At 35.1% G+C, this 26,046-nt stretch overlaps 1 protein-coding gene across 1 annotated transcript; it reads left to right on the top strand.

Annotated features, from left to right (window-relative positions):
- The first annotated feature begins 741 nt into the window (after positions 1 to 741).
- ANXA10 (annexin A10) lies at positions 742 to 25,547 on the top strand. The gene is made up of 12 exons (XM_062492854.1): positions 742 to 759; positions 9,391 to 9,472; positions 11,369 to 11,463; positions 15,505 to 15,618; positions 17,307 to 17,397; positions 17,764 to 17,843; positions 20,527 to 20,580; positions 20,700 to 20,793; positions 22,172 to 22,267; positions 22,909 to 22,967; positions 24,004 to 24,126; positions 24,911 to 25,547. Exons 1-12 carry the CDS (start codon positions 742 to 744, stop codon positions 24,977 to 24,979), a joined length of 975 nt encoding a protein of 324 aa, XP_062348838.1. The 3' UTR covers positions 24,980 to 25,547.
- The last annotated feature ends 499 nt before the right edge of the window (positions 25,548 to 26,046 follow it).

Raw genomic sequence — 26,046 nt, 5'->3', positions numbered from 1 at the left:
TTTTATCAATTTTTTTTTACATTAATAATTATCATGAACAGAAGGATATGGTATTAGCTATGAAAATATGAGTTTACTGTCAGTTAGATAGTTAGATTCTGTATAAGACCTTGAATAGAGCAACAGTATAGGATTTTTGATTAGCTCTTTGCAGGATTTTGCAAGCTGTAACTTGCATGAAAAGATCCTCATTTACAGAGTTCCACTAAGGCTACCTGATTTCTCTGGATGACATATAAGGGCTATAAAACATCTTCCTGTGCATGTCAGCTACAAACAGTTACTAGAGCAAGTGATGATCTGAGCAATTTCAGCACAAGGAAGAAAAAAAGGAACTAGACCAGATCCAATCTGAAAAGTAAATCATTAACACAGGCCCTTTTGGTAGGTGAGTGTTTCATTCTGTGACTAGCTGAATTCTGATTCCTAAAATCAACACAGCAGAATAGAGGGTGTCGTGCTAATGACTCTGTTTACTTACATAATAATCACACTTATTCAATACATGGTTAATGACTAAGCCCACAGTAAATCTATAAAGCCCAAGGACATAAGGTACCAAGAGGTGTTCTGCTTCATTGTTACTTTGGAGCCTAATGTACTTGGTATCAGTTTGATTGGATGCCTTCTCACAAATCTCCAAAACAGAGCAAGGTTTAACTATAAAAATTTTATTTACTTTTCTTTTAGTCTAGGAAAGCTACTATTCCATCTCAACAGAACTTGAAGACTTGTATCAAAATGTATTGTGGAGATTATGTGAGTATAATTATTTGTTCTCTGAAATATTGCAAAGCTTTTTGTTCCTCCTGAGTTGTCATGACATGTGTCGGGATCCATTTCCCTTCACTGGTAGAAATAAATCTTAGGTGAAGATAATTAATTTATGATTTGGGTCTAATCCTGGTGTTAATTATTATATATATCACAATTCTGGTGTTACTTATATATCTATATATCTATATCTATATCTCTCTCTCTATATATATATATCAGTGTCTGAAACTAAGATTGGAATATGAAGAATTATCAATTCCTGTCTCATAATTTAGGCCTTTCCAGAAAAAACAACTCAAGCCTCCTTGTGAGGTCCTTTAGGTGGGTTTCCTATGCTTGCACTTCGCTGATAAACAAGAAACTAAGTTACATACTATCATCCAACTGCATTAAAGATAAAAATGTGAATTTTTTAGAAGATACCTATTTCTGGCACAATTTTTGGCACTATAATTTGACAAGAACATCTGCATAAATAACTGAATAGCTTTATCCTTTATAAATATTTGGTTTTGTTCATAGTGTGAATAATATTTTAAAGTAAAAAAAAAAATAATGCTATCTCTATAAGAGCAATAACCCAGAAAGAATTATCCATGACTGTTCCCCATCAAAAAGCTGTACAATATATTAAATGGCTACACTAGTTCTCTTTGAGAAAAATGTTTAGAGTGAAATTTTAAGTTTCTATTCTGGAAACTATTGGAGTTACTATTTCATGACCAAAAAATATGAAATATCTCTCTGTACCTGGCATACTGATCATTATGTTCTCTAAAAATTTTCTTTCAATTATTATTGGTATGAATAATGATTTGTTTCTTTCAAAGACTTTTTACAATGTACATTCCCAACAAACTTACAAATCAATATGGAATTTGCTAAAGGATAAATATTTTTCCCTTTCTTATTTTAATAGAGAGTATAGTTGGCTAATTTTTCCAATCTTGCCAGTAAAGTATTTCTTCTGATAAAATTACATTGCATATATTTGCTTTTCTAAAGTGATTGTTATTGAATCAAGATTAATAATATGTTTGGTTTTCTGCAATTTGGGATCTTGTATCCCTTACTAGACAGTTAAGAACTTAAAAGAGATATTCTTCTTAGTTTCTTCTGTTCTCTTTTACTTACAGTGATTCTGTAATGTATTCCTGATAATTTAAGGGAGACAGAAAGAATACCTTAAAAATGGAGTAGATCAGTTTCTTGGAGAAAGAATTTTCTATGTTTAGAAGTATCCCTTCCACTACTGTATCATATGTTATTGAAATTAAATGTAACACATATAGTAAACTCACAGTAAACCAAAATACTAATGAAATTTTTATTTAATAAAGTTGCACACAAAAGATATATTTTCAAAAGTATAGCTAGCTCATAGCATGTGGTTAGCTAATAAAAAAAGCTTTTTATTTTAGTAGATATTCCCTATGGGAAATATTCAGACTAAGGAGTCTGACTTCAATTGTTTGTTATTAGCAGAATGACTTACTGAACAAATATTATTAGAAGGTTGTTCATACTTCAGTATGCTTTTTCAATCACACAACTGAATTGCCAGAAGTTTACACATCATAATTTGATAAAAGCGGCCTTACCTTTTACTGATACTTTTGTTGAACTGCTTATGACTTTGGTTAGAAAAAGCTGATACTTTCTTGCTCTTACACAGAAGGAAGGTAAATTCCAATTATCATTTTCCAGAACCATTATAAATTTTTCAATTCCTTTCCAATGTCTTTCTTGGTTTTGATTCATTCCGCCAACACCACACAAACCTGTTCTGTCTTCTCAGCTTATTCTGGAATCAATTCCTTACAGGAGAGTTAGAACATGTGCAAACATAGAAAGATATATACAAAGTGCCCACCTGGGCCTCCTCTGTGGAGATGGATCTGTGATTTTGAACATGAGGGTATCCTGAGATCAGAAAGAAGAATAAATATCTCAATGTCAAAAATCACTGAATCACCTCTGGAGATTTACTTCCCTTATCTTTAAGTGCTTTGACACTTTGTGAGAAAAAAAGCAAAGTATTTTGATTTTTTCCTCCTGAAAAACAGATATCCCCTTCAGTAGGATGCTGCAGAGGAAAGACAATATGAAAACCATTTTTCCATGTTCACATATAGCAGTTTGTCTAAACCAACCCACAAAAAGGCCAAATTGCTCTTGGAAATTACTTTCCTCTGATGCTTTTTGAAGGCATTTTCTCTGTAATGCAGAAAAGTCTGTCATGCTGAATCCCAAGCTCTCAATGAGAGCTCCAGTAAAATAATTAATGTCATGAGGGATGCTAGAATCCAGATATCAAAATTAAACTGTGCAATTCTTCACATCCTTTCAGTGACTAAACCAGGCATTTCCCCCATTTTCTTCAGAAAATTTGGCTCTATTTGTGTGTATTTGTCAATCCACCTGTTCCTAGCAGTAACTTTGAACTTTATAATGAATTTCAATCATATTAGTAGAAGAATGCAACATCTACTTGCATCTAAGTTTTGTGAAAGCACTGTTCAGTGGGGGTAAGGAAACCAAATTCTATTACCAGTCAAAAAAATACAGCAGTTGAAACACAGCAGTCATTTATTCTATTGGCTTAGCATTAGCCAAATAATACATCCAAAGTTTGGACTCAGTGATGGACAAACCATACTTTATTTAGCCAGTGGTTGTGTCAGAAAGGACTCCATGGCTTGTGAATGTAGATGGAACAAGGAGAGGAAATTAGCTGTAAGTAAATAGAAAAACAGGGACAAAAGAATCGAGGGGGAAAAAAACCACTTCTTCTTATCTGCAGTGTTCACAGAACAAGTTGACACCCAGGGCATAATGCAAGTTTCTTTATCACTCAATCCCACATTACTAAGACTAACTGGTGTTTGATAATGTTTGCTTACTGTAAAAATTTTATTGGAGATATTCCTGTTAATTTATTTGAAAAAAAATATAGTATAATTAGACTGAATAGAGAGTTGGTAGGCCATCCACCCCAGCCTTTGTTCATTAAGGGAAGGAACCAAAAGCTCCCTAAAATCAATAAAAATACTTCCATTGGCACTATCTGTGAAATTAGGCTAAAATTCTCATAATAGGAATGTTAAACAGCTCAAAAATGTCCCTGCTTTTCTCAGCTTACAGAAATACTTCTGTTACTTTGTCACAATTTGTTTTACTTGTGTGGATGGGTTGGAGAGCATTGTACTTAGAAAAATGATATTCAGTGTATCTAAACTCTTCTTCTGACATCACCAAGACAACCACAATGCAATTTTCATTTCTGTAGATTTAACTTTTCCACAAAGACCAATTTCTGCTCAACCCTATAGTGAACCATCTTAAGGCATGCAGAAGAAAGGCCATTAAAATTAGCGCTGGTAATTTTCCTACACTTTCCAGAGCTCAGGGAAGCAAAAGGTGTTGCATAAGTAAAACAGAAATGGCCATAGACTCAAAACTGGTCATTCTGATGTCAGAGTCCAGTAATCTCTCACTAGGTTCTTTCAGATATTTCACTCATATAAGCTGTAATGTAATGTAATATAAGTTAAATGATTTTACACAGGCTTTTCCAGCTGAGTTATACAAAATGTACTGAAAAAATAACACAGGTGTAATACAGATGAGATCTGCATTTCTGCCTTTCACAATATGCTCTCTGCTGCATTGTTGGGCACCACAGGGAAGGAATTTATGGGTTTAAGTCAGCTCAAGCCATTTGCTTTTTTTCCAGTTATTTCACTACCTTTCTAGTATTTCTACTCTCTGTTGAGCTTAGACAGGTATCCACTCCCGTCATGCTGATCTGGCTAAGTCAGGAAGACATTCACACTCTTAGTGACTTCACTCTTTAGTGAAGTCAGGTGTAAACATTTATACCACCAGTTCATCCTCTCAAGTGTTGATAGCTACACTCAGTCTGCTTTGTGTTGAGTTAAATAAGCTCAACAAATCAGCTTTCTTTGCAACAGCTGCGGTCAGCCACATCCTGCATTCTTCCTTGAACTCCACAGACACACTGCTCCTGCTCAGCTCCACTGAGTATTCTTCTGTTACAGAGGTCAGTCACAGCTGACTTAGTGGAAATTATTTAAGTGAGATAGCAGTGCAGCTAACTACACTCAGGTGTTTAATCAATCCTAAAAAATGCCCTGCTTCAAAACTGGGCATTAGAAATCCTCTAGATAAAAATAACAGAAAGACACAATCTATTCATATGTAGTTGCCTGTCCCCTGATCAAAATTCATTCTGTTGTATTTTCATTCAGTTACCAAATGCCTCCAATGCTCTGCTCCCTCAGTTTGTGCAGTGATGAACGCTGCTGCTAGCTGGATGTTTTCTAGGCACATTTAGGCAGGGCAAGCCTGTATAATTTTGGAGGAAACACGATTTTACAGCTTGGGCCCTAGGTTCTCAAAGCAGAACCCTAGCTTTCCTACTAGAACGTTGTTTTGATACATTTCCTCAGTTTCTTGAGATATTTCAAGCAAAAAACATGGTGAGCACAGATGCTCCTAAAGTATGACAAGATTGTAACAGATCTTTGCAAAACAAAATGCCTGCCCCAACGTTCAAGTTTATACCTCAGTACAGGAGATTATTATAAGTCTTGCTCAAAAACTTAAAACTATACCACCTTTCCTTCTCCCCACATAACTACACCAAAGAGTATTAGAGTGGTCATTTGCTCAGAAAAATAAACCTCTTGAATTTTTGCATTACTTCAGAAGCAAGGTTTTCCTTCTCACCTGCTGTGTAGCATCTTGTTGCCACAGGAGAGAAGTACCGCTGCCCCAAATGCAGGTTTCACTACCTGGTGTTCAAACACCAATTCACACATCAAGGTGAAGTATTTCTATTTTTAATTGTAGTTTACACAAGGCAATGAGCTATATGGTAACCCACAAAAGACCAGCTGCCTGATCATCAGAACTTTACAAAGTTAATACATTTCAACAAAGACAGACCTAGCATTCACTGGCTACAAATTGCATAACATTTGTTAATTAGTAGTCAAACCCCTGCTTGCTAGCTATCCCTTTTGCCTCTCATGGACATTAGTCCACAAGTACCATTCTTACCTCGACTTGAGTCTGGGGTCTGTGTTGGGTGGGTAGTCAATGAGTTGGTTGTCATGAATTCCCACTGCCAGAATTACCTTTCCTCCAGTTACTGCTCAGTTCTGCTGACTTCACTCCTGGTGTTTCTTGTCCTGATGTCCCATTCATTTTAGGATTATCTTCCCTTTTCCTTAAAACAAAAGATTATCCAAGTATGCGAGATTAACAATGACATTGCTTAGTCATAACTGTCCAACTCTAGCTATTAACAACTGAAAAAAGAAATTTAATAGTTTGGTTTAAGTCTTGAGGTGCTCAGATCTTGAGGGGCTTCATATCAGTGCCCCCTGTCATCACAGGACTAAGGACCCATCATCTGATAGCTCTGAGGATAGTCTGCACAGCACTTACTTCAGAGGGGTACGAATAGCACTGTTCATCCTAGAATCAATCCCTGGCATCACTGAACTGTCTACAGTACATTTCCTTGGGTTTGCCTTCCATGGCAAATACTGCATAGCACTCTCAAAGAAAAAAAGCTACAACTCACAGCAAGTAATAGGCAATTGCTATGTAACCACATTGAATTCAGACACCAGATTATCACAGTTCATCTCTAAAGATTTGGCCCAGACCTACCAGAGCCCATATTTCAAAAAATCAGTGAAAACAAGTGGAGTAAGTTTAATAAGTAATAAACACTGTAATATTTTGAAATTAAGTATAAAGGAAGAATGCTTTTGTGGGCTAGTCAAAGACAGAAACTATGAAAAAGATTGCAGAAAAAAACTGACACAGGTTGTGATGGAATAAATCTTCCCAAAGGCAGCCTGTGTAAAAGCTGTAAAGTAGCAAAGTACTTTCTTCAAGGTACACAACACTGCACCAAGTCTGTGAGCTATGCCAGCAGTAACACACCACTAGTTGGGCAAAAATCCCTTCAGGGGACCTATGTATGCTGTAAATCCAAGGTCTCAGTTCAGAGATCTGATGCACATTGGCAGAATGCTGAATTTGTGGAGAAACCCCTGTGAAAATCCAAACACGAGGTACAGTGAATATCCTTATAAAAAATATCTTCTGTGAGATGGAATATGAAGTACAATGTGTACACTATAAGAAAATTTTAACTAAATTTATTTTATTCACTTCTATTCAAAAAGAAGTTATATTGTACTGTATCTTCTAAAAAATTTTACCTCAACCTTCATTTTTAATCTGGCTCTACTTAAAAGTATCATGTTTTAGATCCTGGATAAGAGATACACTTTTACTAGATAAGGTTTAATCTACTGATGGTGAGCCTCAAATAAGACAGTGAATAGTTTATCAAAGAGGTGTTTAGCAACTCTGCTGAACCAAGGAAAAATACAGCACACTCAAAAATCCATTAGTTTGCCTGAAAGACAAATCACAAACGCTGATTCTTTTTTTTTTTATAAAAAATTTACAAGTCTGCAAATCTGTATATTCAAAACTATCTTTTCTATGATCAGTAAATCCAATATAATTTTGCAATTATACATCCATGCAAAATCCTTTTCTCATTTGACTGTTTCATGAAGATGTAGATTCAGAAATTATTAATACTTATCTCCATTCAGACTGAAAAGTAATATATGCTTTGAAAAGCACTTTTACTAATGTTTCACTCCAAATACTTAGTGAATGTTTTAGGGGTGCAGGAATCCACCCTTAAAACATTCACTAAGTTAATCATAAACACTGAAAAGATCAGAGATTTAGCTGTTCATTTTGTGACAAACCTGGATGTGTGAAGGGAAATATTTTGAGATAACTAATCTTTACAGCCTGTACAAAGCTGATGCAGAGATGAAGAGTCATCACCAGTACTTTAAATTAGTTCAAATGAATGCACACATCCTACATTTTCTCTTTTTCTCACCTCCACCCTTTTGACCAGCAAGGACTGTTATGAACTCTCAATTTCTGAAGCTAATATCTGTGGATCCCTATTTTACATATGGATTAATTGCTAAGTGAGGCCCAGGGTAGACAATTCTCACAATGAAAAGGAAGATGGGACAGAGCATATCTTAAGCATGAGTCTGCAATTCATTTTAGATACAGCAACATATATCAATCTAAAAAATTAGCTTAAGTGTCACTCTGTCCTCTATGGCCAATAATTGTCTACCTATTTCCAAAACACTTTTTTTCCCCAGCATTTTCCCAATTGATTTATGAGTAAAAAGGCCCTACATACTTGATGTTCAGCTATGAAAGTTGGATCTTGTATTTACATGATGAACAAACGGCAGAAGGATGTCAATCTACTAATAAGTACTTTTTTGTGTACAGGCATGCTGGTCTATTAGTACTTTTTAAAGTAACTTCTCCAAAAATCTGAAATTTCTGACTATGCACTTTTTGCACTTAGCCACAGACAATTTTTTTCTATCTTTGCTTGGTGGGTTCAAAGTAATGATCAAATGTATCAAGAAATGGTGTCTTCTTTCTCAGCTAAAATACACAATTCTTGTTTGGTGCATTTTAATTCCTCTGCTTAGATGTTAAGCCAGGCAAGAGTGATTAGTGGCCATGCACAAAATTTGCATGCATGTCATCATGTGCGAAGGCACAATATCCAAAAGATTTTCAAGTGTATGTAAAGCAAGCAAGCAAACAAATTAATTAGCATAAGCCCTGATTCTAGGAAGTATTTGTAAAAATACTCCGTTTGTACTTATAAAATATATTCCATTTTTCTTTGAAAGGTGAATATAAAGTTCATGGTGTCATTTTAATCAGATGTACTGAGTCCAGGAATCATCATAAAAAATAACTTTTACATTTGGTACATCAGGTAAAGCAGAGAGAATTCTCAGGTGAACTAAAGAGGTTAACCAGCAGTCAGAGCTAAGTATCCGTCAACCTCGGTTATTTTCTTCAGTTTGTATTGGTCTGTAATTCTATAAAAAATAGTTCTGTTTGTTATTCAGATTTCCTAGAAAGAATAAGAAAAAATACATGAAAAGAAGTATCATTGAGAATGAGCTGACAATAATTTAATCAGTTACAAAGCAACTAGAAAAACTGCATTGTCTTCTATATGGTATTCTCAAAACTATCTCACACGTGGCATTAACATCACTGCTTTAATAAATCACTGAGTTTGTAAGCAAGCTGTGGGTTTCATTCATCATCTTCTCATTAGTCCTTTTAAATTAGGAATACCATGAGGAATAAATACTGAAGAATGTCAGGAATACCATGAATTACCTTTGAAATATAAAATAATATTTTTTTAAAAAGGTTGGCAAAGGGATTTACATTTTAATGTAAATCCTCACGATTTTTTTTCCTATTCAGGACTAACTCATGCTAGGGGCAAATTCCTCCAAAATGGTCTGTGGTCCTATGGTTAACAGCAAGTTTCAGTTCTGTTTTATAAATCAAAAACTATACATCCTGCTCCCCACGAAGCAAATAAAATTTAAAGTGATGATTGTTGGTTTGAAACAGAATTACATATATCATGTTACAAATGTTAAACACAGTGTTCAAGTCTGCTTTTTCCTTCTGTAGACACAAGGAACGATTCTTCCTGCTCCAAATTTTAACCCTATAATGGATGCCCAGTTGCTAGGAGGAGCCCTACAGGGAATTAGTGAGTATCTTGACTGTTTGTAACACCAATTTCCTCTTTTCCAGAAAGCTCTCATAAAGAGTTAGGCAAAACATAAAGTCATAAAATTGTCACCACCTATCTGCAGAATCTTCAAGGAATCACAGTAAGAAACCCTGATGGATGTCCAAATAAATCATTTGCATTTACGGGAACTAAGAGTTGATCAATATTAATCTAAAATCCATACCAACACTTAAAGTAATGAACACTTCATTGAGAAAACAAGAAAAACAGAATTCTGTGTTACATCATTAGAGGGCCAAGAAATGAAAGGATTTTAGTTGTAACTTTTAACAATTAAGTGCTGCCAAAGTCTGCTAATTCTCTTAGTCATAAGAAATAAAAACAAGTGGAGAAGTAAGTTTAAAAATTCATTATCTTAGCAATTTTTGCTTCCAGTGCTTTTTTCCAAACAACTTTTGTTCACAAAAGCATTTTTCTCAGTTCAGATTTTTGTATTTTCCTATTGAACCTTGTTGGTATTGCTGAGAGTCAAAACATCAATCTTTTTTTTTTTAATCTGAAATGTTTTCCTCACTTTAAAACTGTTTTCTATATCAGAGCTTTTACACCCCTTGGGCTTCTCACAAGATTGTACAGAACCAAGCCTTGCAAAATGTTTTCAATTTCTTTAATGAAAATGTGAGAACTCAGATTTAAAGTCGAATGAACCACAATAAGCATTATTCATCAAGGGGAATCTCAAGTATCTTTATGACCATATTGGTTATAGATGAAAAGTTTTAAACATCTCCCTACACTTCAAACAGCACTGCTAAGGTGATGTTGCTAACATGAAAATATAGAGATTTTATTCTTTATTTAATTCTCCTACATTAACCTTAATTTTAATCTTCCTACCAAAGTACATGGAACAAAGTTGTAACTTAAAGGACAATTGACAAAATAAACAGTTCCGCTTCACAGGAGGTAATGTCACCATATCCTTTACAGGAATTGACACTCTGACCCTCAGTCCTGCACATGGCATTCATTCTTATGAGGATGTTCATTCACCTCTGCTGTCCCACTGATACTAGTGGTACTACACAAATGAATAAAGTTTTATATTTATGTTTTATAATATTTCCTGTATCTGGATCCTTCTCAGTTTTTACTACAGAGATTATGTAAGCTGCAAAGATTCCTAGTGATAACTATTTTCTGAAAAGTAAAAAGAAACCTTTATGTACAGTACCTCAGCCCTTAGGATGCAAAAACAATTTTAAAACTCAAAAATAATCATCTGAATATGCTTATAATATTATTTTTCATAAACAATAATACCAATTCATTATAGAAGTTTACTACTATGTTCTACCTATCAAGCAAACCATCATAGGTAACCTTCAATAAAATGCCCTTTGAAAATGGAGTAAAATACTGTATTTTAAAGCTTCATAACTTACTTTATACATAAATTATAACTTTGAGTTTTTCAACAAATGGTCTAACAGAAATTTTTCATCCCCATAAAAGAGATTCCCAATTCTTAAATGACAATTTATCAACATCAACAGAACAAACAAGTATGATTTCCAAGGCAGCCACAAATCCTGCTACTGGGCCTAGTTCTGAATCCAGGAAAGCCCCTGTTTTATTGATGCTTTCAAATCCACTGAGCTTGTGAGAGGTGATGATGCATCTGGTAATAACAGACTGCTTCACTTTTTGATGGTATTACACCAGGAAGCGCAAGATACACAAGCACAGTAAATGTAAGTGATGTAGGTAAATATTAGCGGGATATCAGTCTCTCGATCAATTTTTTCAAAAAATTAGTATAATGTTCTTAAACAAAACTCGAACAATCACAAATATAAGTAATTAATGACAGGGGTTTTTTATTTAGAGTATGTGTCATTTCCTTTTCAGGCTGTGAAAAAGATGTGTTGATTGAAATCCTAACTCAGCGTTGCAACTCCCAGCGGCTCATGATTGCCGAGGCATACAGAGACATGTACAGCAGGGTATGACAGAAACACTTTGTATTTTCATTACTTCTTTCTCTCCTGTCTTCTGTGGAGCTGTCAGCCCTTCTCTCTGGTCAGTCACTGGAACCACAAGCCTGTCAGACAGCTGGCTGGCACAACAGGCTGGCACACAACTTTGCACGTTGGCTATTGATACCTCTGATGCTATCACATTGTCATTTCTACAGCAGAAGTATTGTCTGCCACACACAGAGAAAAGGACAAGAAAAGTTCCTTCTTCTACAGTCCATTCTTCTCTATTGACCAACCTAAAATTTCTGCACAGACTTATTTCTTCCTTTATGTGATTTTGGAGGGTTCTGAAATAGATTTATCAAGTTTTTGGAACAAATAATAAAATAGTATTGTAACCAAAGAAAAACACCATACAAAGAATTACAGGCTTTTTGTCTTATGTAATGATTAATGTTCACATCTCAAGCACTGACATTCCCACACCTCATTCCACGTAGTCCCAGCTATACATACACTTGGCATAATACTCTTCTGAGCTGCTTAATGTGAAAGTTACAAATCTTTGAAAGGTGTTTAAAAATTTTTAAGATATAAAAAGTTACTTTTTAAAAAAATGTATTTTATCTATACATACTGTATATAACAATGTAATTTTTGTTATCTGAGCTCTTAAATATACAGTGATAGATATTCTATTTCTAGATCTACTGTTTCTAACCAACTAACTTTGGGAAAGATGCAATGCCTGCATTTTCCTTAGTTGTTACAGCTATATAAGAACAAAAATAATAATAACACCTTTTGCAAAACTCTTGTGAAAGTCATGAAAAGTGCAGTGTGTAACTAGATATTATTTGATTAAACTGACTAAATATGTCCTTCCCCTGAAAGAAGCCAGACAAACACTTACAACAAAATCCAGTTTTCTTCATTTCCTGAAGCCTGTAAAACTAAGGGCTTACCAGAAAATTCCTTGAAGGCCAGCGTCTGCTTGCCATTGAATTGATCAGCGAAAGTGAGAACAATGAGCTTGCACAAATGCTACCACAGAGCCACCTCTCTTAATTAGGGTTAACTAGAAATGGTTCATTCAATTTACCAGCAGAACAGCATATTTTTTAGCTTTGGTAGCCAAGTTTTCTTAGAGACAACCTTTGTGCCAACTCTATACTAAAATACCTCAAAACCACTTGACCCCTGAATAAGCTCAAACACCCACTTACTTATCCTAGAAATGGAGGAAAAAGAGCCGGATTTAATCAGTTGGGTGGGTTGATTTTGTGTTGTTACTCATCTCCAGGAGATCAATGAGTTTATTTGGACTGTTAGAAAAAAGTGTAATTTTAGATGTAGCATTGAATGAATAAGTATATTTTATAGAGACCATAATAAAAAAACCTGAATCGCAGCTATCCACCTTCCAAAGACTCTGACAATGATTGAAATCAATGCACCTACATTATTAAGCCTGTTCTTTCATTATGAGGTATTTATTAGGTTACCATCACACTGCACAAGTTCAGTGTTTATCCTCACTGAGTTTTAATGTTACTTATAGAAACCTAAAGTATGTCAAGCTACCCAAAGGTGCCTGTGACATGAAGCACCCAAGCCCACTCTTCACAAGTGTTCATTTATCTCCTTAATCACAGGACAGTCCTCTACTTCATCCATTGCTGACTGGTTTGTTTTAAACTTTTCTATACAGTGTATCAACACTTGAATAAGGGAAAATATTTAAGGGAATATATTTAAATATTTGTATAATGTATTTTTAAAATATTTAAATATTTGTATCATGTTTTTATCTTTCATTTCTGCTCTCTGATACATGAAGATGATCTAGAGATTACACAGTATCACAATAAAGAATTGGGACATGTCCTTCAGGAATGCAGTTATTTCATATTCTCAGATAACAATTATGGACTTGCTCACCATTAATCTAATTGACTTTTCAAATCAAAAATAAAAATATAAAAAGAAACAGTAAGTCATACAAACATACCAGCCCAAATTTATACCTCTTTCAACCATATGAGTCCATGTGAAGTGCTATAAAGCCAGTAAACACAGACCTAGAAGAAAGAAAAAAGCCAAAGAAAACCTCGGATGTCCTTTTTAAGAATCTCGGTCTCTAAGTCTATGAATAATAATAATAGGAGGGAAAGGCAAGAAAACTGTTTTCATATTCTAGCAATGGGCTTCAGAATATTTTAAAAATCATGGAACATACTCCAATACACCCATAATTTTAATTCAAGTGAATTCATTAAGCACTGGGTACACATTACAGTGCAGGATTCATCATGATACTCTTGACAATTTCTAAAAAAACCCCACCAAGAATGTGATGTATCTTGCCTTGAATTGCTCCATTCTGTGCTTTGAAAGATAATTTAGCACACATTTCACTTCCCTGGCTGTAATTTGACCCACTAGTTATATTGTATTCTGCAAAAGCACCATTTGGCAATCCCAGTTTATGAGTGGCAAACACCACAAGACAGAGAAGAGACGTGGAAAGGTAACAGCTGCTTTTACCTTCTCAGTTCAATTTAAGATAAACCTGTTGGTCCAGCCCTTTTCCTTCTTTATTTCACTTCAGTCTGCTCAATATGGTAGTCACTATGCCTATTCATTAGACAAATGTAAACTGGGACACATTAGGAGAGAAATATTTTAAAAAGAGGAAGAAAAAAGACCTGTATTAGCTGCATGATTCAGACACACAGAGAAGTCTTAAGACTCCTTCTTACAATTGGCCTTCAAGGATTTCTTACAGCAAAGATGATTAGGAAATTAAAATAATGACAACTTAGAGTTGTCTTTTCTTATTTCCAATATTTCCCTTAGTTCTGATTGCAGGAGTAATTTTTAAGTAGTATCCATTTGTATTGTTAATCCATTTTCCCATAGGCATGTAGTCAGAAGTAAAATGTCTTAATGAATTAATTTCTACTCCATGTGTGATTTAGTGGTTGTCAGATGAATTGAAAGTACATTCACTGAAGACTTCATATGTTTCTTCATCATAAATTCAATTTTTAATATGCATATGTTGTCCATCATTGCTAATCCAGCTATTAAATTAATTATATTCAGAAATGTATCAAAATCAAAGTACAGGCCTGAAAAAAATACAGCTCTAGTTTATATATCGGAAACTGTTTCTGGCATGCCTTTCAATTCAGACACAGACTAGATCATATCCTACAGCGGTCTAGTGCTGCACACAAAAACAAAACAAAACAAAACAAAACAACAACAACAAAAAAAAACCTGCCTGAGTGTCCTCAATCAACAGAAACAGGAAATATCAACAGTAAGTTAACAAGCTTTTGGCATTTGCAGTCTCTTGAAGGATGCTACTAGGAATGGGGAGAATGGGAAGGAAACTGTGATCCATTGATCCATTACTCAGCTATCTGGCAAGTAAGAACTGAGAAATATGAGGAGGAAAACGGGGGTTTCATGTTATTAATCCAGCATCTTTCAAAAGTAGTGAATTCAGTTTGAATGTAGAAATATAACTGAAGCACATAATCTTCCACCTATTCAAAGCTGATATTTTTATGTACTAGGAGCAATGAAGATGATTTTTCTTAAATTATTCACAGAGTAACACTGAAAAAATCAAAATAAACCACCTGTGTTTTATGAGATCCATCTTCCATAGGTACTTACCTCTCTTGGATTCACACAGGGAATATGTTAAGGGAAGCTGCAGATGCTCTGCTGTGATATTCAGTTTTCCAAGACTTTAAGTAATAGTAGCACTTCAATATCTGCATTTTCTTCTCTGTTCTAATCAACCAAAAACTAACAATCCACTGTGGGCTACTGGGTTGTGCATCTATTCCCATCTTGCTCATCCTAGTAAAACAAGCATGTACTATTTTAAAAAATGGGTTTTTTTTACTTAATCTTAGCCAGAATTCATCTTTGACAGTTCATCCTTAATTATTTACAGAGAAAACAACTAATATTTTTTTAAGCTGTCTCTAATAAAGCGTGCCTACAGAGATAATCCTGTCTGTGAACTTTCTTTTTCTTCTCAAGGATCTGATAACAGACCTAAAAGAGAATCTCTCTCATCACTTTAAAGAAGTTATGGTTGGCTTGATGTATCCACCTGCCTCCTATGATGCCCATGAGCTTTGGCATGCCTTGAAGGTAATCTTCATAGTCAGAATTTCTTAGAGTTGCAGTCATTAATTAGAGTACTGAACACATGTTAAATTATTTTTTTTATATTTCATTGGTTGATAAACTACTGAAAGCTAGTACACTGGAGTACTGTACTATCACCTAGTCCACTAGTCATCAGAAATACAGTGCTATTGCAAGTTTATTCATTCGTATGCTAAAACCAGCATAAATAATATCCTTGTCATGAAACTGTTGTTTTGGCAAGCATTTATGTATGTTACAAACTAAATTTATTTCCACAGCCAGTGCCAAGCACTAAGGCTCCACCTCTCTAAAGACCAATACCTCTTTAGCAGAACATGTCTTTGCATAAACACTTACCAATTACCCTGTGCAAAGCAATGGTAATTCCACTGCAACAGAACTGATTTGCCATTTTGAAGAAAATATTTCCTTTTCTTCCCTGGATCTGAGACTGCAATCCTCACACAACTGAAGTTTTAAAACAAACAAAAACATTTTCTTAAAATACCAGATCATTAAATGGTGAAAACCATTCACACAGGGCATTGTGGAGATCTATTGAAAGTAATAATTCTTCTCAGGAAATTCCTGAATTACCAACTCATAAAAGACAGGAAGGCATATCAGAGTTCAACACTTTTCCTTTTCTTTCCATTAATATTTCCTACTGTATGCTGTCACAAGCAAGACACAGATTACATGACTCTGTGCAAGATGATTTATCTTGACAATTTTGAGAATTCTGATCCCCTCAACCCCCCCCAAAAAATAAAGAGTTAATAGTTTTTTCTTGTTCTTCAGGCATTTAAATCCATTTTTAGAACTACTGGTATGTTTTTATTATAGTTGGCATTAAAAGGATTGTGAAATATCATTGCTAACAAAGGAAACATTTATTTTATTAACATTATTGCCAAAATTGCCAAAATTTATTTTTTTTTCCTAAATGTGGATCAAACTTGAACTTTCTTACAGTATTCTATCTTGGATTTTTATGGCCAAGGTAAAAAAAAACCAGCCCATGTGTATCTATGGGCTCTCATGTTCTCTCTTTATCCCAAATGCAGAATACTCATTAAAACTATCCATGTGCATATCAAAAGCAGCATAAGCACCATATCTTATGCCAACTAAAGTTTATAAAATTAATTCAAACCCTGTGGGAAAACACAGTGATTTGCAGCACTACATGTACTCCATATGTACTCCTTTAACACCAAAATATATGCTAGATATTACAGACTGTAGCATTCCTAAATACATTATTAAAAAAAAAAAAAAAAGGAAGACAATAAGAAGACAGAAGACCAACATAATACCTATGTTCAGGTCTACTCCAGATTTCCTAAACACTTGCTAGGGATGTATGCTTAATCTTTGCATCTGATTTCTTTCAGTAAACAATAATTCTTACCAAAGCTCTAAAATTATTCCCATTATGCTTCTGTCAACACTAGTCCTGCTTCATTTCTCACTTGCTAATGTACATGCTGAAATTCAGATTTAGAAATATATTTGAAATACAGGGCTTTACTATTAAAGTAATTTAAACAGGTAGGTTATGCAAAAGTACACTCTGCAGAAACTGCTATTATTTTGTTAATTCTGATAAGGACAGCATTGTTTTCTTCTAAAAATTGGGGTTTCTACTACACAACATCTTTTCATATTTATTTCTTTCCATACAGGGAGTAGACACAGAAGAAAAATGTCTAATTGACATATTGGCCTCAAGATCAAATATGGAGATCTTCCAGATTAAAGAAGCCTACCTAATGCGTAAGCTTTTTTACCAAGTGCAGAGTAGCAGCTGTACTAGGTGTGTTCACACAGGAAGGAACAGAACTACAAAAATGATTCCTCAGTACAGATGGGCTCCCTTCCCACATCCTCTCCCATAACTATGTACAAAAGGCTGAAGCAATGTGGTGGGTGGGCAGGCCAATGGGGACAGCGGCTGAGGGCTCCCAGCCAGGCCACACAGATGTGCCAGCTCCACAGCCAGGTCCTTGCAGAACCTGCCCAGGTTACACTGGAATAGAATAAGCCCATTTATTCTTTATTTGATAACCTTTATTAAAACTATTCAGAGCATGTTCATTGGTGATTTATTGTTTTTGACTATATGTTTTTGGCTTAACCTAGAATATAATACTGATCTTCAACAAGATATCGATTCTGAGACTTCAGGTCACTTCAGAGATACACTCATGAACCTTGCCCAGGTACTGTAAAAACAAGAACTATGACTTACATTTCTAAAAATTCATAATGACTTTCAATTGTATTTGATAAGTTTTACATTTTAAGGTGACCGTGATTAAAGCTAGGTCAATAGGGCTGCACTTTTAAGCAAGAGACAGGAAGGAAGCTGATGAGGAAGAGAAGCTGAATTCCTTCATCTACTCTAACTTAGACTTTGGATATCAGATGGAAGCAAAGGTAAATAGATTATTTTATAAAGTCCCATTGGTAATCAACTGCTGATACTTTGCTCTGTCTCATCTCAAAAGGAGTCTACTTGCATGTACAAATGTGACTGTCATTTTTAAAAGCATGTGTTTTCTCCATTATCAGAATATATTATAAACCAGTCAAACATTATATGAAAATAGAGATATATTCACATTTGACTAAGAAATAAAGAAATAAAGACTTCACTGTTAAAAATATAATGTTCTCTGTGCTATTGCACATGCTAAATCACAAAATGCTACCACAGAAGCAAAGGAAGTATCACTTTTACATACTGACTTTTGCAGTTTTACCAGTCTATAGTTTATACAACAAAGTGGTCATCCTTGTCATTCTCATTGTAGACACTGTGTTCATTATCTTTAAAATCTTCTGTAAACCAGAGTAACAAATAATGAAGGACTGCCATGGGATAACAGCATACACAAGGTGTATCTGTACTTTTATATATGTGCATGTCTGGGGAAAAAATTCTTACATAAATTTGAAATAAGAGTAGGCTGGCTTCATTGAAGTAAAAAAGAAGTTCCAAAAGTAGAAGCTATAAACAGGAAATACATTTTTCTCATGCTGGAAGGTTTTTTTCCCAAATAATGAAAAATCTTCCTTGCTTATAAATGAAGAACTAGAAATTAAGCAACCTCACTTCTCCTAATTATTAAAACCATGGGACATACTTTACCCATCAGACAAACCAAATTTAAAATAATCTCAGATTACACATTACTAGTCCTAATTTTCTTAAACTCCAGGTATTGATAAAGAGGCCTAAAATCAGCAATTTTATGGCTAACAAAAGCTCCCATTTCACTCAAAATAAGGAAGAGTTGCAAGAAATTTCAACTTGATTCAATTATACTGTATACTTCTGAAAATTGTTAGACAAATCTCCCATACTTGCATATCATTTTATATTAAAACTCAGTGATATTTCATTAAAACATACCCTTTCTAGTTCTATAACCATGCAACATTTCCACCCTTTATTGCTTTTTTTTTTGCAGAAAACATCTGCTTTGATTTCTATTATATCAGACTACTGAGAGAAGTAAACATGCTCCACATATGCAGAGCAAACTATTCAACTGCTATAGTATTGCATATATGGTTTTCATGTCCAGCCTGAGGCAGATTAGAAGTTATAGGTTATGGCCCTTCCTAAAGAAATTAACAGAGTTAAAAGAGTTTCACATTCAGGCTAATTAATATGCTAGTCTGAGAGAAACAGTCTTCATTCTAATTCTCTTTTTTGTGTGTCAATTGATATATGGTATTTTTCTACAATTTAAAACATAATTATAAAAATTTTCCTGGAGAAAGCAGGCATTTGACTCATGTAGATTATTATTGAAGTTATTTTATTGTTCATTGCCCCATCTTTATTCTGCTGTTTTCTTGTGTATATAATTTTATGCAGCCATTCCATCTTAATTCAGATAATTTATCTTACTACTAGAAATTTCACTCTGTGAAATTCTCACCATTTAATTAACATGTAAATTAACATTTTTAACAAAGAATTATAAATAACTCATTCTACAAGCTGACAGCAAATACCTAATTTTAACCATCCCCTTCACATATAAGGTAACATGACTGTAAATTTTGAACTAAATTGCTTCAAGCACATATTATTAAGGCAGCAATTACATGAACTTCAGGTTCTTAAGAGTTCTGCTAACAAGGCTGATTTGTATCCTTACAAGATGACTGTGGTTAAAAAGGCAATTCCAAAAAGTAATGTACTCTTCTCTTTTTCTGACTATATAATTCAGATCATAGTGTGTTTACTAAAGAATTTAGCTTGGTTTGTGTAACTGAAAAGCTATTAAATGTATGGGAAAATTAGGAGTATTATTTTGGCGTCTGTGTATCAAAGTTGTCAAACAATTTCCTAGTCTTGGATCTGAATTTTAGACAATGATTATGAGCAAGCAATATCTCCAGTATTTGATGAGCTTGCTCCTATGGTTTGTGCAGGAAGGAAAACACATTGAGTAAAGATTCTTCTGGTAATATGCATATGGATACGAACTAATCAGTGAATAGCAAATGTTACTCCTATCCTTGTTTTCCCCTCAGACTTATGTATTAAACAATATAACATCCATAATTCTGAAAATGATGGTGGGATTGTGGTGGTCAGGTAAAAGTTCATTTAAAATAGGAGTAAAAATGGGATAGGTTTATCCACTTCCCTCACACTGTCTTCTCACAAGACTGTCATTCCAGAATTCCTCTTATTAAAGAAAATTAAGATATAATGTGACAATTTGAAGATATTGTCCACATTTACAAATTCAACCATGCAATATACTAAAAGCCTATATATGTTATCTCAAGAAATTCAACATTCATATGTAGAGAACTTTATATTCCTACATTGGTTTAGGATTTAACTTTTGAAGAATATGTATCTCTTTTTTCCCTCAGGGGACAAGGATGGAAGGATATGCAGACCCTTCTACAGCTGCTCAGGATGCAATGGTAAATACCCTCAGATGTGAAGTTCTCAAACATTTTTAAAAAATCAGAAAACAAATGTTGAAAAGTGATCTGCGCCTTACTTGAAATACTTTTATTTCCCCCTTTTTCTGATATGTTAGATTCTATGGGAGGCATGTCAGCAGAAGACAGGCGAACACAAAAACATGCTGCAAATGATTCTCTGCAACAAGAGCCACCAGCAGTTGTGGATGGGTAATCCAGCAGTTCAGCTGTTTGAATACAGAGTGGAAAGGGAAAATGTGACTCGCTAAGAAAGCCATGCTTTGCATACCAAAACAGTCACTGTGCAGTTAGCCTGAAACCGAGTGTGAACTGTTGGAGCTCTCAGACTCCCACTGATGTTAATGGGAATTTGGAAGTAATGCAAAACTGAACTTTGCCCGATGATTACTGGCAGCTGTAGACAGAACAGACAGGCACGAGGAGGCCTAATAACTCAGAGGAGAATGCATGACCGAGAAAGGCAAATGGTACAGCTGCACTGAGTCTACACATGACACAACAGGATGAGGGAGATTTTTCTTAACTATTTTATTCATTTTTCCTAAACAACCCTCATGAGGCGAAACACCTTGGCAGAGCTTAATGTTTGCATGTGATAAAATAAGTAAAATAAATTACTGTGTTGAAGCTTTTCCCCAGAAGTTTCATAGAAGTTTTCGATGGGTGCACTTCAGGGCTCACACCTGCTCTCCCACAATGAACATAAACACGGAAATATAAGGGCCGTTTTTATTTAAAGTAGAAAATCAGATGTAGCTACAGATTGCAGTAAATTTACGTGAGCTAAGTTTACGTGAGTTATCCAAATCTCCCATTGTAGAAAATAAACCTATTTTATCCAATGACAAGTTTGAGTTTCTGCTCTGCAGCAAAAAAACTGTCTGCCGACAAGTTTATCACTGTGCAGCCAGCTGTATTTCTTACGTCAGCTTCCAACAGTAGCTTAGAACTACCCTGCTATCATGAATCAACAAATCCATCCAGTTGATGGTGAAAGGATTAACAGACCTGCTCTATGTTCAGCTCTCTTCCTGAGATCTGAGGGCCCTGCCTGTACTGTAGGCCTCCGTAAGTTTTGTAGTCAGCAGAAAAAGAATTTTCCTCCTTCCCTAATGGAGAAAGCACACCCTGGATATTTGCGTGTCTGCATATCTGTATCTTGCAGCAAGTGTGCACGTCATGCAAGTCCTGGCTCCTTGCCATAATCCACGAATCCTGCCAGTTTTAGCCAAGCCAAAGAAGTTGTCTTACCAGCAGGACGTTCTTACAAGTGTCGTAAACGGATGTTGCCAGATATGTGGCACACATTCATTTCAGACTGTAGGCTGAAGAACGCAGAGGGAAAATGTCCTAGAAGCCAGGTTTCAGACTACTCATTTAGGTTGCTTGACCTGGGCAATATAAACATAATGAAACACTGAGAATAACGGTGAAAAATAAACTCAGTAGCTATAGTACTGGGGAGAAGCAAAAAAAAAAAGAAAAAAAAAAAGAAAGAAAAACAAGATGATCATTATTAATGAATTAGAATAAAACAAGATTTTTATTTTTCCCCACCCTCCCCAAGTTTTCCAGGAGTTCCAAAGTATCTCTGGGCAAGACATAGTGGATGCCATTAATGAATGTTATGATGGATACTTTCAAGAATTACTGGTTGCAATAGGTAACGTAAAGATATTTCTACTAGCAGTAATCTCTTAATAAATTCTAGTATATTTTCGCTTGTACATCAAGAATATTATTTTTTCTGATATTTTATCCACTTTCATCTCCTATATTGTGCAATTAAGTTTTCAGAGAAAAATAGAAAATAGTATTTTAACTACTTTCCCATGTTTGTGTAAATCTAAAAATATCTATGCAGCACTAGCTTCTGACTGAGCAGAACTAGTATCTACTTTATTTGATAATAGATTTTGTGTGATCAATGATAACTGTATTTCCAAGTGATTTGACACGTATTAATTAACCAGCTAAGTTTTCAGGTCTTTGGTGGTATATAAATAAGTTTCAAGCTTTATGTGCATTTATCCTTCATTTACAGAGTAAGGACAAAAATATTTCAACAAGTAAGACATGTGAGTGTATTCACTGATATTTAATAGGCCCTTTGCAACAGCAAATGAGGACCCACCACCAAACTTTCAAAATTATAAATATAGTTGTATTAATGAATATTGATTGCTTAATTTTAACCTGAGGGGTGGACAGCACTATCCAGCTCTATATTTCGAGGAGCCCAAAGCCTACAGAAATGATTTTATAATAATCTTCTGTTTACCTGTCACAATTCTTCCCTCCTAGTTCTCTGCATTCGTGACAAACCTTCTTACTTTGCTTACAGGCTGTATAATGCAATTCACGTAAGTAGTCATTCTACTTCATGTCATAAAAAGAAGCTTCCCTATTTTATTGCTTCTTTGTTTGATTTTTTCTTAAACAAGTACGTACAAATCAGTCTCTTCAATATTTAAGGTGCGATTGTGTGTTTTAAAACTGTTGCTACATACATAAATTTCAAAGCAGTAGTGCCCAAGCAACAAAACAGAACAAGTGCCTAAGCAGTAGAAGTAAAAGGCTAAGTATTCAGACAACTTAAAAAAATTATCTGTCTAATAATTGTCTTTTTTTTTAATTGAAGACTGTTCTCTATGCATGGTAACTGCCCCTGCTATGCAGAACTCAATATGTATTATTTTTATTATATAACTTTTTGTCTATAGAAATTTAATAAGTATCACTAAAGCGTAAATAAAAAATTAATTTTCCATAAAGACAAATGGTCATATTTCTTTGAAGGATTTCATGCCAATTCTCTTAACTTTTATATAAGCGCTAACTTCTTTTGACTTTTTACTGCCACTAGATGTCCCCATTCTTCACACAATTACGAAAATGTATTTAGAAACCGTTAAAACACGCCTGAATACAAGCTATGTAAATTCTAAAGCGATGGTTAAAAATCCTCACAGAATTCACATGAGGCAGCAGTTTTTGCAAACTAGATTACTGGCCTCATTATACTTTGAACGGACTCCACAATAACAGTCACAACTGCTACTCACAAACTGAATTCCTAAGAATACTGACAAATGTTTGTCACATTTTCATTTTTTTAATAGTTTCAGTGCACGGATAAATCACTGGCATATGAGGACTCCTGTTATTCAGCTACATGAACTCTGTTATTTGAGTACATGAAAACTCTGTAGGATAAAACCCTTAAACTCCTTCAATACCTAGGATACCTTTATGGGTATACCTTTCATACGCTATGTACTTACATGTCCTGTATGGGTATATCTTTATCTACTAAACATTTATATGAGCATACACAGATGGGCAAATACATATTGTCCAACTATCAAGTTTCCTCTCATTTTCTTTTTTTCATTTTAGGACTTTGGGTTTCACAATAAAACAGTTATTAGGATTCTCATTGCCAGGAGTGAGATAGACTTGATGAACATACGCCAGCGATACAAGGAGAGATATGGGAAATCACTCTTCCATGACATTAAAGTAAGTTTTTCCATATATTCAGCACGGGTATCACATAGGCTGTGCCGCTCTGTTTAAGCATTTGGTTTAAAACAAAACAAACAATAAAGCAAGATGTAAAAAACGACAGCACATTTTCAGTGTTTCAGTTTGATTCAAGTGAGCACGTAATTCTCAGCTCACTCTCTGTGATTTTATCCCTCCCCAGTGCAAGATGTTTACATAACCAGGGCATGACAGTGCATGCTGAGTAATGGTTTCAGTGCATGAATGGTTTGTTTCTACACTAATTGATAACATCTTATCTCATGTTGATCTGTAAAGGTAGACTGGTACCACTTCTGTGCTAAATTGAAGTAAATATCTGTTTTTATCCTTGTGCTTTGGTAGTACCTTCACAAACCCTGCTCCTCTGATACTCCTGGTCTGTTTCTTAAAACAAAATATGAATCTGTTTAATTGCACAAAAAAACTGTCTCTTGCTAAGACACTATCTTTTTTATGTCACTATAATCCAACTGCAAGATGTGCAGCAACTTTACAAGATCACTCATTAATTTTTGGTATTTAACTTGAAAATTAATGAACAGATTAGATCCAGCCTTTCAAAGGTAGATTGTTTCTAGGTGCCCAAGCAACCAAAGGCCATGGCAAGTGAAATTTTAAAAATCTCAGCCCAGAATCTTTATGAAAACAGTGTAATGTTTTACAAAACCTTACAATAGTCTAGTCCTTGTTCACATATGAAGAAAAATCCAGAAAACATATAGTCACAGAAATGTTGATTTCTTTTTTTTCGTTGCAGCATTTTGCTTCAGGGCATTACGAGAGTGCTTTACTTGCTATCTGTGCTGGTGACACAGAAGATTATTAAGAAGATGAACTCTGAAGGTGGTGCAAACCCATTTTAAATAGAAATTGAAGCTATATGCAATGCACTAACTGTAAGAGATCCCTATTTTACATAACAGAACGGCAAAATTTGTACTGTACATTTGCTAATATTAAATATTTCTTGAGACAGAAAAAGATGTTGGCAGGAACATGGTTTTATCCCTAGTTCTAATTAATATTTCCGGTTTTATGATTGATGTAAATTAATGGAGCAAGTGGTAAAATTACTCCATGTAAGCACTTATTTATCATTTATTGTCACAACATCCCAAACATTTATCAGCATGCTCTGGAAGAATTTGTTCACTTCCACATGGGGGAGAAAAAATATTTTATTTACTTTTAGCAAGATTTCTTCCTTTTCTTCTTTTTATACCTCATATTTTATGCTCTTAAACATTATTGTTTTAGTTATTATCCGACTAATCATCTGCTCTCATCTATTATCAGTCACTCACCAGAGTGCTTTTGTATTCTCTTTTACATAGCTCACATAGTTAATGGCCTTTAAGAGGTTCCAGAGGATTAAAATCTGAATTCCATTTTTACCCGTCTCATTTTAACCATTAATTGAACATTCACCTTCAGAGCATAGAGGTACATCCAGGATGCCCTAGGCGGCACAGTTCAGTAAGTGACTCCTCTTTGGGTAACACTGCAGCCCCGAGTGAGGCTGAAGGACGCGGCGCTCCTGGAACACCCGCGGACACCCTGAGACTGCAGCTCCCACAGCAGCGAGGAAAGGCGGCAGAGCCCGGCCCCGAGTCCTCGCCCCAGGGAGAAACGTGACAAACGTTTTATTTAAACGGGGTTTAAACAGCCCGGGTCTGCTCAGGGCAGCCTATCCGTGACACTTCCCAGGCGGCATGTACCTCCCGTCAGCCTCCTAGGGAAAGGGTGGTAATGTTCATTAGGATTCCCGCCCGTGGCTTCTCTTCCCGCCGCCACAAGGCGTCCAGCTGGACACAGACCTTTGTGGGTGTTTTTTGAGAGGTACTTTCTGCACGTGCAGTCCGTGAATAAAGCACTGCTGCAGAAAGGCACAAA

Source organism: Cinclus cinclus, chromosome 5 (assembly GCF_963662255.1).
Source record: "Cinclus cinclus chromosome 5, bCinCin1.1, whole genome shotgun sequence".
Taxonomy (NCBI): domain Eukaryota; kingdom Metazoa; phylum Chordata; class Aves; order Passeriformes; family Cinclidae; genus Cinclus; species Cinclus cinclus.
This window is presented reverse-complemented; position numbering and strand designations above follow the sequence as displayed.